At 43.7% G+C, this 14712-nt stretch overlaps 1 protein-coding gene across 2 annotated transcripts in view; it reads left to right on the forward strand.

The window, feature by feature from the left end:
- ATRN (attractin) overlaps positions 1–14712 on the forward strand; it is a 131178-nt gene that overhangs the window by 70205 nt on the left and 46261 nt on the right. The window contains exons 22-25 of one of the 2 annotated variants that reach the window (XM_065735983.1): positions 658–752; positions 1622–1700; positions 2089–2246; positions 7634–7945. In XM_065735983.1, the coding sequence (XP_065592055.1) occupies positions 658–752; positions 1622–1700; positions 2089–2246; positions 7634–7663 (362 nt within the window). In that variant the 3' untranslated portion in view covers positions 7664–7945. Of the gene's footprint in view, positions 1–657; positions 753–1621; positions 1701–2088; positions 2247–7633; positions 7946–14712 lie in introns of those variants that run through there. The other variant, XM_065735982.1, reaches the window with a different exon arrangement.

Below are 14712 nucleotides of genomic sequence, written 5' to 3' on the forward strand. Positions count from 1 at the left end.
GTTGGATTCCTGTGCAGCTCCAAGAGACTTTGCCAAGATTCAGATTGCCTAAGGGAAACTCTCCAGCTTCTATTTGCAAATATTAGCCATCGTCACGTTGGCAGGCATGGGGAGATGTAATCCGAAATCACATGAAGGTACGATCTCGAGCAGTGTTTTTGTGAGACACAGAGATTGCCAGTGTGTCATATTTAACATATTAAAGCTTGTGTAGCAAAGCAGGGACATAATGGCAGGTCACGACAGTCTCTTTGCATGGATAACTCACCACAAGCTGGTAAAGTGGGCAAAAAAAAGGAGGGAAGTCAGAAGTGTACAACTCTCACCAGAACAACTCTGTGCTAGTCAATTTCAGTCCCACTGGGTTCTCTCCTTCCATGCAAATTTCAGTCTTGGTGCTTCGTCAGAGCTGTGAGTAGATACTGGAGGGTTGCCCAGCTGGTGTCTTCCCAACAGGGGGCCTCTAGGAGGCATTAAAAGGAAAATAATAACGAGAGTTTGTCCCTTTTGTGTGAAATCACACACAGGTTGGACTGATCTGTAACAGCATAGTGACTCCTAGTTGTGCTGTCCCACTTTAGTGATGTTATGCTTTGCTTCACAGAAGTTTGTTCTGTTCCAAACCCTGGGATAACTTGCTGTGTGCATCCCTTGCAGATACTCTTCTCATAGACTATCAGTTCACCTTCAGCCTTTCTCAAGAGGATGATCGTTATTACACAGCAATCAACTTTGTAGCAACACCCGAAGAGGTAAATTTTTCACTTCCTCTTGAAATGTAGAATCATAGATGCATAGAATGGTTTGGGTTGGAAGGGATCTTTAAGATCTACTAGTTCCAACCCCCTGCTATAGGCAGGGACACCTCCTTCATGGCCAGGTTGCTGACAGCCCCATCCATCCTGGCCTTGAATACTTCCAGGGAAGGACATCCACAGCCTCTCTGGACAGCCTATTCCAATGTCTCACCACCCTCACAGTAAAGAATTTCTTCCTAATAACTATTCTAAATCTCCCCTCTTCCAGTTCATAGCCATTTCCCCTCATCCTGTCACCAAATGCTGTCCTTTGGGTATATGCTTGTCTCCCACTGCTGTGGAAATGATGAGCTGTTACAGTACTGGGACTGTACATCTCCAGATGTAGTCTCCTAACATGGCAAGTGTGTCCAGTTCCACAAAGTTCCATGAGAGCTTTGCTTGGCCGTGGAGGTTGAAATATTCATGGGAAAATCTCATTCGAGTTACTACTGATTCTTTACAGTTGTTTAAACAACTGCTGAGCAGCTCTAGCTTTGTTTGTTGCTCAGCCCACACCTTATATCCCTGTTCTTCTTCTTTTGCTTTATGCACATGGTTTGTTTTGTTCTTTATTACGTCCTTGGGGAGGTGAGTACTGCTTTCAGAAAATGGGAATAGTTTTGTAGGCTGTCATTTGCTTGATGTGATGATACCTGATGTACGCTTCATATAAATAACAAACTCCAAAACATTGTTTCAGTGAAGGTTTGCTAGGAAACCTAAATACAGCAAAATTGCTCCTCTTAAAAATTGTTTTTTTTTTTTTTTCTGTTGATCTGCGTTTTGTTGGATTTTGTTGTGTTTTTTTTTATCTCCTCTAGCAAAACAGAGACCTGGATATGTTTATCAACGCATCAAAAAACTTCAACCTCAATATTACTTGGGCAACAAGTTTTGCAGGTAAAATAAGCGTGATCTAAGTTGCTTGCTAGCTTGCTTCAGTTATCAGTTTTTGACAAGTGCAGATTTGATCGTGGAAACATCTGCCCTAACCTCCAAACTGGCTGTGTAATCTTCAGTGCCATGCCTTGGAGCAGAAGTAAAATGTTAAAAAGAACTATATGTTTCCATCTTAATAGTGTATTTTGGGAACGGCGGAGGAGCTGATTTGATTTTTAGCAATGCAATATTGTGGCATGCAGTGATTTTGATAGCTTAACGTAGTCGTGTTGAGATGAATAGTTAATTTTGGAGCATTAGAAGTCTGGGTGGTTGACCTTTTTTATTTGTCACTTTAAAACGTGCACTGAAACATCTCTTCGTGTCACTTCTTCGCATTTGAAAACAGCTGGCACTCAGGCTGGGGAGGAAATTCCTGTTGTTTCAAGAACTAACATAAAGGAATACAAGGACAGCTTCTCCAATGAGAAGTTTGATTTCCGCAACAATCCAAACATCACCTTCTTTGTCTACGTCAGCAACTTCACCTGGCCAATAAAAATACAGGTAGGAGCTCTTTGCATGTGTGGAATTATCTCAGTGTCCTTCCTCTTGAGCAGTGTGGCAGTTCAGCTGTGCTGTGTGCTGTCCTAGCAGCTCTCGGTGTAATCCTGCAGCAGACTTCTACTGTTCCTGATTAAGAGCACCAAGGTTGTGTTGTCTGCTTTTACCTCAGTCCAATGGATCAGAAAGTGGGCTGTGAAATCAGGGGGGATGCTCTTTTATTTACTGAGCTGTGTTCTGATGAGGTCTTTGACTTTAAAGGTGCGGATATGTATTCCGAGGAGAGACTCATAGCCACAAAACCAAGCCTGGAATGAGAAAACAGAGGAAATGTTCTTAGTGTCTCTTTTTAACATCGTGTACTTTTAAGGGCTCTGCTGGAGGGCCATCCCTCTTTCTCCAAAGACTGGTGGTACCTGCGGAATGAGATGGTGCTCATTCTTCCCCTTAATGCAGTGCAGTCAGTTAACACACGCATTGCCTCGGGTGTCAGGCTGTCTGTGGTGATAATGCTAATGCTGCACAAGCAGTGGATGAAGCTCAGTGGATCATGAAAACGCTCGTAGATCACAGAGTGCAGTCACAGGCACTCCACAACTGCTGCTGCAGCTAATAATTCAGGGCAGCCTTGGGCACCCCCTTGGCCTGGGCTAATTCAAGTATCAACACACAGCGTGCTCACAGGGTCCCTTTGAAGGACAAAGCTATTGCTGGCTCTGGAACAGGGATCACAAACAAGGCTCTGTGTGTTTGATGAATGCCTTTTTGAAGAAACTTGATCAAATTGTAGGGGTTGAAAAGGGTCCATCTCCACCCTTATTCAACCAGTGTAAGCAATTACTAAGTGAAAGCTGGAAACTTGGTGGTGTGGATTTACTTGATGTTTTAGACATATCTGTTGCACAGACTCACCACTGGCATCAATTGGTGCACAAACTCACCATTGGCATCACTTCCAACAAAGACAATGCACGCTGAGCAAAGAAGTGAGATTTGCTTGGGAAAATGACATTATGCTGTGGAGATATTTTTCAAGTTGTTTTTTTTCTGTTCTTTTCCAACACATTGAGAGTACTTGTGAAACGTCTGCATCTCTTACTTGTAAGGATAGTAGGGTTTAAACACTTGGGAGACTGTGGTGGTGTTTAGAAAATGATGGATTTGATACCCTGGCCTTGGATTACAGTTTGGTTCCTTTCAGTATCGCTTACAATATTGATAAGCATTGTCTGGTTTCTGCTTTATAGATTGATAAAGCCTTAGCTGTGAAGGAGTTTGGAAGAACTGCAAAGTTTATCTTTGGCTGCAGCACCAGCAAACATTAAAGCTGATTGTTTCCATTTCAAGTTAGGACTGCTCTCAGGAGAGTCCAGCATTGAAAGCTCAATGGCTGATTTAAGTTTCCAGGCTTCTCTTTATCAGACTGGTAATCACAGGTGTCAGGAAGAAGTATGTAATTTATTTTCTCACTTACAAGTTACATGTTGACCGATATAGATGTCGACTGCTGGCCTTCCATAATTAGTGCTGGTCTGTACCCTACAGTGACTTATTTGTTCTGCTATTTCTTGACACAGGGCTGTGTGTTTGCAGTTGTAGGTGTTGAAGAGCAGTACTGTTTGTGTCCCTTAAGCTTCACTGTGGTCTCCACCCTACCTGTGCTTACAATTTTGGTCAGCCTCATTTAATGCTGTGTGGCTCAGGTCTCACCGTTCTTTTGAGATGTTTCTGCGTCTTAAATGGGCTTTTCTAGGTCCTTCTGTGGCAGCATTTTGCTTTGCTCATTCTCATGCCTTCAGTGGTTAATAGTACTTATTCATTTTAATATGGCTTAATATACTCTGCTCTTTCACATCCTATGTTTCCAACTGATGAGCTCCCTGACTGGATAGGGAACATTCTTCTCCATCCCTAATAGCATCATAAAATGTTATCCTGCTGCTGTTACTGGATAACATAGCCAGTCCTGAACATCATCTTAATTTTCTTCCGTGCTATTCTTTCCTGTCTATCTACTGCCAGTTCCCTTGGTCTTTTTCAGCAGAACATGCTTAACACATTCTTGGGGGGAGGGGGGGGTCTGCCATTAATAAAGATATTGGTCCAAACTCAGTCCTTGAACTTAATTCTGCCTTCCTCTGGTTCTTTAAATAATCCTCACCATCTCTATCTCACCCAGGAAATTTCCAGTGTAGCCTTGTACTGAAAGCCATAATGAAATTAGGTAATGGCTTTAAGCTGCGCCAGGGGAGATACAGGATGAATATTGGGAAACACTTCTTCTCTGAAAGAGTGGTCAGGCTGCCCAGGGAGTGATGGGGTCACCTGGAGGTGTCCAAGAGCTGTGGAGATGTGGCACTACTGAGGGCCACATTCATGGTGAGGATGGACTGAGGTTGGACTTGGGGATCTTAGAGGTCTTTTCCTACCTTAATGATTCTCTGATCGCGTGAAACTTACACTGCACATTGTCTATACAGTTGCTTTTATAGACAGAAAGCACTGGGTTGACAGAGCACAGTTCACCACTGCCAACTCTTATCACTTGACATGTTCCAATTTTTGTTCTTCAGTTCTAGCATTCAAAGTGTCCTCTGAAACCTTGCATACTATTTAGGCCATGGGAATGTGAATATCAAGATTTTCCCTCATCCTCTGAAGACACTCACATTTTCCACAGTGCCATGCTTGGCTGGGTAGATAGCTCTGAGCACCTCACTACCAGAGGCACTGCTTCATGTGCCATTTCTTTTGGAGTGCTGGGATGAATGCTGTCTGCTTTCACTGACTTTGAAAACAGGAAAACATTTGTGTTTTGTATCCATCTTGGTTCTCTGTTTATAAGCTCATTCCCGTTAGGCACTTTGCCTTGCCACCCAAGTTCGGTGTCCTTGTCCTTAATGAAAGCTCTAATTGAATTGCAGGAATGCAGCTGATTGATTTTAGTCTCCTGCCTATCCTTACAACATACCCTTTTCTCCTTCCCTTTATATTTTCCTTTTCTTACACGACTGAAGCATCTCTTGCTATTTTGTTTATCGGTTGCTGAGGTCTAGCACAGCTTGACATTCAGCAGTTCCTGTTTTATCTCTGTACCACTTGCAGCTTCTAAGACATTGCTAATGAATCCCATCCTCTGCTTCGTCTGTGGGTTCTTTAATTGTTCTTCATATCCTTTTAGAGGTTAGTTCTCAGCTTTCAAATAGTTCTGTATCTTTGACCTGAGAGAAATAGTTAGATAGCTGCCTTCCCCTTCCTTGTCTCCTTGGTCCACTTGATTTTTGTGTCTTAATTTCTCACTGTTACAAAGAGTGAACTTTGATTTTCTTACACTGCCTATCTTCTTTTATCCTTAATTTAATCTGAATGTTTGTGTGTGCATTCAGTCCAGGGTAATATTATATCACCAGCACTTCTTAATGTCCTTGTAACTTGTCAAAATAAAGTCTAAAATAGGGTCAGCTCTTATTGGCAGAGAGACTTCTTTGCAAAAGAAGTCTGGCAGTGACAGCACATCCAGAAATATATGGTCCTTGGGATTACTCTTAACATATGCTCTGAAGTTCATAGCTAAGAAATCTGTTTCCCCAAACCTCTGTTTTTCTGACATCTTTCTTGGAATACCTGTTGGTGTCTCCACTCGGGAGGGTCATCCCACCTCCTTCACAGAGTCACATAGGCCTGCTTTTGTCTGATGTGCCACTGTACCTTTGGTCCATTCTCCATCTGTTGTAATCATGCTATCATATCTGATGCCACACCAAGGTTCTTTTTTGCCCTGGATCCACTCTTCAGTTTGATGCTGCACCTCTCATACTGCCCAGCAGTGCTGCTTTACTCCAATAGTCCTTTTCCATCCTCCCCATCTTGGTAAGAGCAGCTGCCAAGTAGGAGATGGTACTGTGGAAAGTTACAGCTCCATATAGAGAAAAAAATGGGGAAAATATAGTAAAAAAAAATATATATATATATGATTTCTCTGCAGGACTTGCAGTGTCCTTTTAGGTCTTGTGCAATCTTCCACAGTGGATTGAGCTGCCCTCAATTGCCCTTAATTGCAATCTGTGTTCCTACCTGTCCTTTCTACACCTCTTTCCCATTTGCTTTCCTTTTCTTTTTCCTTTGTAAAGCGTGAGCTTTCTGTAGCGGTTCATCTTCAATCTGATGAGATAGAAGATAACTCAAAGTATGGATTTTTTGGAACAAAGACTTCCCAGCAATTGATCCTTGATTGGGGTTCAGTGCAGGATTTAAGATAGAGCCCCAGGGTGACTGCTCACCTGATGACCCACTCTGCTTTCCTCACTGCTTCTTTGGAGTTTTTGGATGCAGGCTGGTTTTCTTATCTCAGAGACTGCCACCTACAGTTCTGCCCATTGCAGTTGCATTCTTCAGCTTTTTGGAGCTAGCGAACGTGTTTCAATTTACCTTTGGAAGCGAGAGTGTTTTCAATATAGGCAGTGTGATGCTGCCAGACTGCTGTTGGGAAATGCTGGGAAGCATTCCCTCCTTGTGTGCACGTCACCTTGAAGCACACACATTTTGTTGGGTCTGTCCCTGTGCAGTAAAGTATATCCAGCTGCTCGTGATTGAGGCCCGTCTCTCCTTCCATCTCCTGTTCCCTTGCTGAATCTGGACTCAGTATAAATGCTCTTTGTGTCAGAGATAGCTGTGTCCCTGCCAACACCAAATTCTGGCTTTTTTTCTTCTTCCTCCTCGCTCCACCTCTCTTCAAAACCACTTCACTTCGGATTTATTTATTTTTTTTAACTCTGTTGCTTTGGGATGCCTCTCCCTCCCTGCCTTACTGACTCAAAATGGTTATTTGCTACAAGAAGTAAAAGCTGCAAAATGCAGAGAGCCTTCAAAGCACAGCAATCTGCTTCCCACTAACTTTGTCTGAGCGGCTTCTGCTTCTGAAGGCAACGTTACGGAGCTCCTTTAAAGTCCTAGCTTGCCAGGCTTCCCTAAAAGCTCAGGTAAGGATTTGTCCAAGACATCTCTGTATTTCCCCTCTCTCTGCTCTGCAGCTCTTTCTGCTCCTGCGTGCAGTCTGGCACAGCCATGTTGTCTTCAGAAGCATCGTGCAAACCACAGCTGCTCACCTTTCTCTCTTGCTTGGAAAGCACTGCCTGAAGAGTTTCGTGTGTGCCAGTTCAAGCAGTGCATCTCTTCTGAAAGGGCACCAGTGGGTGGTGGAAGTGTTAATGTGTTTCTCTGAACTCGTTGTGGAAATGTAGTATTATTTCCCTCCCTGCCTATTTTATGTGTTTTCTTAACCTGCGTTGCGTGTTGGCTCTTCGCTCAAAATGTCTGCAGAAAAAAGATGCAGAATATCTCAATCAGGAGCAAGGAAACTTGAGAGCAACTTCCATGGGTTTTCATTTCAGGTGGCCGTCTCTCAGCTCTCTGGGATGTGAGACTGAAGTTGTAGATCCAAGAAGTAGCTCGTGGTGAGAGATGGAAACTATTTGGAGCTTGTATTCCTGCTGACTGGTTCCAGAAGTCCATCCCTCTCCAGAGTGCAGCGGGTCAAAGATTAGTTGCTAACTGAGCTAACTTCCTTCAGTGGCTGTGAGCTGTGTCCCATTACAGCTCAGTCCTCCTTTCCACCACTCACTGAATATAAACTTAGAATTATTAAGGTTGAAAAAGACCGTTGAGCTCATCCAGTCCAACCATCAACCCGTCACCACCGTGCCCACTATCCGTGTCTCTCGCAGCTCACAGTCCCACCTTGCTTCATACCCAACCTCTTGCTGTCACTCACATTCTGTCCCATGAGATTTTAGGTTTTGCTCTCCCAGAATTCAGATTCCCCCCTCTGTAAAGCTTTTCCCTTAGATTGCTCGCTGAGTGCATGTTAGGAAGCTCAGGAGCTGATGAAGAAAAAAACAACCAGTTTGTAATTGTGTCATTAAAAGGCAATTGCCTCCTCTCTTTCTCTCGTGTTGGTTGAAGTATTTTAATTTGAATGCGCTTAAACGTTAATTATAAGCCAAATGTTTCAAGGGACGAAAAGAGGTGAAGGAATTTTACAGCCTTTTGCATACAAAATAAGCCCCTTGCAAAACCTCACCGTGTATTGCTTGCTCAGCTATTCATCATCCCGTTGGGCTTTAGGAAAAGTGTCCCCGTGCTGAGTGACGCAGCGTCACCGCGCTGGAGGAGTGCTGCCATGGCATTAAGCATCATGCACTGTTTGGGGCCCCTGCAAGATTTGAGGGAACTTTCAAGGCAATGAAATTGCTGCCTTCTAGCATGATTTAATAAAGGCTGTGCTGGAAAAAATAGCTAGAATTGCTTCTGCTGCCTACGTTTCTTTTAATTTCGCCAACTTCAGCATGGGCTGTTGAAGCTTCTTTCAGGGTTCCTCCAGCTGATTTATTTCACAGCCGAGGGTCTATATAGGCTCTCCTAAAGCTTTATTCCCTTCCACACTGAAAGTTAATGGAGTGTGGATAGCTTAATTCAGTCACATAATGTGTTGTCATAATTATTCTGGATATTTCAAACAGGCTGTTTACAGTGATAGGAGAATGTTTGCGAACCCACTCAAAATGTTGAACTGCTGCATAGTTCATCTACTGAAATTGTGAATGGTGAACCCAAAGGTGGAAACAATTCATCTCTGTTAAATTGATAGCTGCTTTACGCGGAGCTGCCAGAAGTTCAAGCACAGGAATTGTAACAAATGGCAGAGCCAGCCGAAAATTGAGGACAGCCTGAAACGTGCTGCAATTAAATCAGCTTTCTATTTGCAGAGCTCGTTTTTGGTGATAGACCAGGTGAGTGTCACCAACCTGTATGTGTACACTTATGTGTCCACGAGCTTCCCTGCTTCTGTGTGTGCAGAAGCCATGTGGTGTCCCAAGAAACAAGGTGAAGGCTTCCCCATGCAATGACGTACCGTTAAGGAACGATCTTGAGAGTCGTTAAGGTTGGAAAAGGCTACTAGGTTCAAGTCCAACCACCAGACCATAACCACGATGCTTTGGACCTTCCTTTGGTGCTCTGCCGTCACCGCCTCACATTACTTTTGCTTAATTCCTGTTGGCATATTGTTACTGAAATGGCTGCGTCCAACTTCTGAAGCAAGGCACACATCTTGGTGCTCCAGATAGAGCTGAATAAGGTCTCACGTAGATACAGAAGTATGATTCCACTCAGCATAAAGCTTGGTGTTTTGGACCAGTGGCTACTACATCTACTACCTTCCCTCAGAATCACAGAATACCCCAAGTTGGAAGAGACCCACAAGGATCATCAAATCCAACTTCTTCCCTCAGCTGTTGCTCTAAGGCAACCAACTGCACTCTGTTTATTCCTGCACATCAGAAGATTTCTGTTCTGCATCTCATTGAAGATGAACAGTTTGCTCTGGGATTGTATTATTTTTGCTAATGGCCACCTTTGACCTGTAGAACAGTTCCTACTGGTTTACATTCATTCTCTGAAAACATGTATAGGAGTGTAAGGGAACAGATTCCTTTCATGTCTGTTTGGCACCGCAGAGCTGGCAATTATGTGTAAATGTGTCTTCTTCTTAAGCCAGAGGATATTTCCTGTGTTATTATGTAGGCAAAGTTCACATGGAGCTGCTGTTGTCAGCTGTATTTCGGAGCAGAGAGGAATTATAAAGTAGACTGAGGTTCTTGTAAGGAATGGTGCTCTGGCTGAGTGAAGCAGGCTAATTTCCCCTTATGCTGAACATGGCTCCTTAAGTGGGAAATAGTAACCAGTATTTTATGAAGTGCCAGGAATTATATTCCTAAAAAGCCTTAGCAACCTTCAGACAAAGCTCTTCCTCTGATCTCTGTCATCATTAGTTTAATGCCGCACGGTTCTTGTGTCTAGCACCGTGCGAGTACTGAATTCTTCCAACTTCTCATTTTTCAAAGGAAACCTTCATTAAAGCAGATTTAGGTTAAGTTTCTTCTTCTAATACTCTGCTCCCCATCCTGCTATTTGTATTGGCGACGCTACCCATAAAGCAGGTGGTTGCCATTAGCGTGAATCATAATACCACTTCCAATTAAGCCTCAATTTGACTTGCCATTCATTGCTTTCTGTGTGCTGGGAAGCGTTCTGTTACCTTACAGAGCAGGGCGATGGATGAAGCATCAGCACAGCCAAAAACAACATTGGGGTAACTCAGCTCCTGCCAGGTGAGGAGCACTGGACCCCAGGAATGCAGCATCCCACACCTCCTCTTAGCTCAGGCTTTCCACTCCTCGAAGGTGACATGTACACTGCAAGCACGGTGCTCTCTAGGGTTACCTCTTTGAGGTTTACAGCCTAACTAGAAGGCTTTGATAACGCTGGTAACAAGGCAGAGCAAAGAAAGTGCTTTTTAACTAAAGCAGAGTCTGTAACTGACTCTAATACCCTGATGTGTCTCTGGAGGAATTGTTTGATATACGGCATAAATATCCCTGAGGATGGACGTGGCCCGTGGATGTTTCCAGCCTTTCTGTAAATTAATGTTGTTCTGTAATCAAAAGCCACGGGCTAATCAAATGAAAACTCTCCACAGGGGTAAAGGGAAAGGAAAAATGTCTTTGTTGTTGGCCAAAGAGAATAAAATACATATCGATAGATAGGAATTGCTCTGATAAAATAATTAGGTAGGTTTGAGACCTTCCTGAGGATGGTGATCTTGCCTGCCAGGTCCTCACTGTGCCCCGCACACCTTTAATTAGGAATAGATGTCAGTGATGAGATATAATCATCCTTCGCTCTCTGGGACCTTTCTATTCAGAAAGCATCCTTTCACTTTTGCTTCTGAAAGTGCCAGAATGCCAAAGTTGTTTGCTAATGATGTCCCTTGCCTTTATTTAGATGTAACTGCAGGTGCTCGGGAGCTGCTTGCACCGCAGCTCGCTCGCCGTGTGAGGGGCTTGCTTCAAACCGAACAATGAAACGTAAATCAATTTGTTAATCTGATGAAATTTGCTGTTGAATGTAATTACTTTTGGAGACATGCAATTACATGCTGATTTTCAGAATAGGCGAACTGACATCTTCTGCTGGGGATGGAAAGATTTCGCACCAGAACAGTTAAACGATGCTTTGAAACATGAAACAGCTGCCTCCTTTTTGTCTGCTCCTGCCTTCTTATTTTTGGCATCGATCGATGACATTTTTCTCCTCTTGGAAGCCGTCCCCTTTCACATTAAGTCGTATTTTCATAAGCAGCTTCTTCAATCATTAAGACTTGGGGTTTTTCTCAAAGGCAATTAACCCTTTCTCAGGTGGGCTCCAACCTCTGCTTTTGAACCACTACTGAAGTCTTGGAGTTTGTACCCACAGCTCGAGTTGCATTTGATTGCACCGTGCTCTGCAGTGTTGACACTTTGCAGGCGTGGGTTGGTGGCTGAACTAGGTGATCTTCGTGGTCTTTTCCAACTTTGATGATGCTATGACATCTGCTCTGATTGGAAACGTGATGCTTAATCACAGCCTTTTTCAGCTGTACCTATGTGGAAGGAACATTCAAGGCTATCTCAGTCTGTGCCATATTCTTATTTACCTGTTTTTCTCTTCCTTTGAAACTAGGAAAGGTACCGTGTCAGTGCTGGCCACACTACTGATGTTCTTTCATTTTGTTTTCTCATCTCAATCTCATGTAGATGATTTAGCTGTGTTGAAGAAGTACCTCACACATCTCCATTCCCGAGGCTTATCGTAATATGTTCATGAAGCATTGGAAGTCTGATCGTGTGGCTTTCCCAAAACTTCAGCCACGTAAATAAATCAAGTTACAGGAGAGCAGAGATGCGTGGACTGAGATTCAGATTTTAACAATGCCAAGAGGATTTCGTAGGGAGAGTTTTCTTTTGGATATGAGAGGTGTGTGTGGATAAGATATGTATGGGCTATTCTATGATTCTCTTACCTTTAAAGGTAGCTGATTTATTTTTTTTTTCCTCTCCCTTACAACCTGCAGGACTGGAAAGCATAATATCAAAAAAATGTAGAATTAATTTTAGTGGAAGCAAAGTCTGCATTAGATTGCCAATTAACTTCTCCTGGGTGAGGTCCAGGGTGGGGATGTGCCGACTGCTTGCAGGTGCTGCACTTCTGTGCTGAGCAGCTCCTCCTGAAAGCACAGTGGGCCATTGCTGAATGTAAATGGGTTGAAATATGTTTCCCTAAATGAGTGATGTGGGCCATTGCTGGGAAGATTTTACGACTACCAGAAGAGCTGCATGTATTTCCTGATGTGAAAGCTCATTTAAAGAGCCCAAGAACGGTACACAGAGTGAATGAAGAGGAGAAAAGAGCACTGGGAATAAAATACAAGAGGCCACAACACTCAAGCAAGGTAGACACAGCCTTGTTAGTTCACTGGGGAAAAAAAACATCCCATAATAAGCAGGGTGACAAAAGCAGAAGGCGTCTGGCTTGTTTGGCTGCCGGACGTGACAGCAGAGCCACCAGCCCTCACCTAACAAACCTCAGCTGGCTCTGCAGGTCTGCTTTGCTTGAGTTAAAAACAATCCACTGTTGGAATGCTGCCGAAACTTCTTTCTCTCACATTTCCTGCCTTCATATTAAGATGTTTTTACCATATTGGCAAATCTCACTCGCTCTTGGTGCAGAGAGCCAGGGACAGGGGAGCGTAGTGCTATGGCATCCTGGTCTAACGAGGCCACTAGGAATGAAATTCTGGGAACACTGGGTTTGGATTATTATTTGTTCCTGAAGCAGGTGTGTTTTTCCTTAATGATGGGTGTCACGCATACTCATTTCTCAAGACAGTGCAAACAAGGCAGATACCAACCTGGTTTCTCTACTTGGACCCAGAGTGTTGTTTTATTAAGGTATTATTTTGACCGTGGGGATTAAGATAAGGCACGATGGGATGATGTGTCAGTACAGTTGTTTTTGTACTGGGAAGTTCTTTGTGACAGAACGTTGAAATATGTGCTGTACGTGTGATAGGCAGTGACTTCTCTTTCTATTTTAGTTTAGGAGCTTATAGAATCACAGAGTCATTAAGGTTGGAAGAGAGCTTTAAGATCCCCAAGCCCAGCCCATCCCACCATGCCTATAACCTCAGTGCCACACCTCCACAGTCCTGAGTACCTCCAGGGACATCTCCACTCCATTCACAGCCTATGTCAGTGCCTGACCACTCTTTCAGAGAAAAAAATTCTTCCTAATATCCAACCTGAACTTCCCCTGGCTCAACTTGAGGCCATTCCCTATACATATATCTACATAGCTCATTTTTCTCTACTCAGCAGTGCTATTTTTCCACATTAAGATGTCTTTAACACAGAGTCACAACAGAGGCTCTTAAAAAATGAAACCCTGATGCGTGAAGCAGTCCAGCTTATGAATTCTGACTTCACCATCTCTCCTTGAGGATGCAGTTATCAGTACCACGTAATGAGGCCGTCCTTTGATCAGCAGTACACAAGCTCCATCTGATCCACTGAAGGAATCCTCTTGATGAAGGAAACCCAGATCAGGCTGCAGCAGAGAGAACCACTTTTGTTAAAGCTCCTCACATTTTATTTTGTAAGCACACGAGTGCACCATTTAAAAGTCCTGAGATGCGCTGCGCTTTCAATTATTGTGCAGATCCTTTGTTCTTCTGTCGTTGGTTTTCCTCCCTGACAGTGGGAAGAATGGATGGTTTTTATTACTGCTGCTTCACATAGTAGTGTGGCACTGGATTTATAGAAGCACGAGGATTCAGTATTGCGAACAATGCAAGACGTGGTGTCACTAAATGCTATTTTTTCCCCTTATACAATTACTATTTTTGCTACTGAAGTATAATCCTTAGATTTGTCTGGAGACTTCAGAGGCTGGCACATGCAAACCTTTTCTGGGACGGATTGATTAGTGTTTTGAATGATTCATCCTATATGACCCTAAGAAATCACAGCTCCCTTTTGGGGAGGGGGACGGGGCTCTTTCTCCACTGGTAGCACTCAGCTCTCAGCCCTCTTGCTGTGTGTCCCGTGCTTTGTCTGGTCAGAGAAGACTCAAGACACAAGGTTTTGGCCATTTCCATCTGCCAGCTGTTTTGCAGCCTGAAAAAAAGCCTCCTCATTTGTATTTAGCTGCTTTATTCTCCTCATTATCCCTGATTCCTGCTCGCTACCCGCGTTGCAAGCTCTTCAGGAAAACAACTTTTATTCCATTTACATAACTTTTTTTGGAAGCCACTCGGGTGGCTGTGTACTGTAAGCAAACTTTTCCTGGACTTCCAGTGTCCGGGAGTGTGGCTGAGCTGTCACGTGCTGAAGTTTTTAACTTTTTCCATGTTGAAACTGCCCGTGAACAGTCGGTCCGCTCACAGGTCTCACTTACCCTGCACACAGATGGTGTCGGAGCTGTGCTGGGCAGGGAGCCAGCCAACAGGATCCTTCACCCATGCATCCAGACAGCAGCACTGGGTGCTGCAGATGAGCACTTGCAGCAGGGAAGGACGGAGTGCTGCAGTCTCAGT

This window comes from Cyrtonyx montezumae, unplaced genomic scaffold (genome assembly GCF_038088225.1).
Source record: "Cyrtonyx montezumae isolate F1298 unplaced genomic scaffold, pur_monq_1.0 scaffold_2, whole genome shotgun sequence".
NCBI lineage: Eukaryota > Metazoa > Chordata > Aves > Galliformes > Odontophoridae > Cyrtonyx > Cyrtonyx montezumae.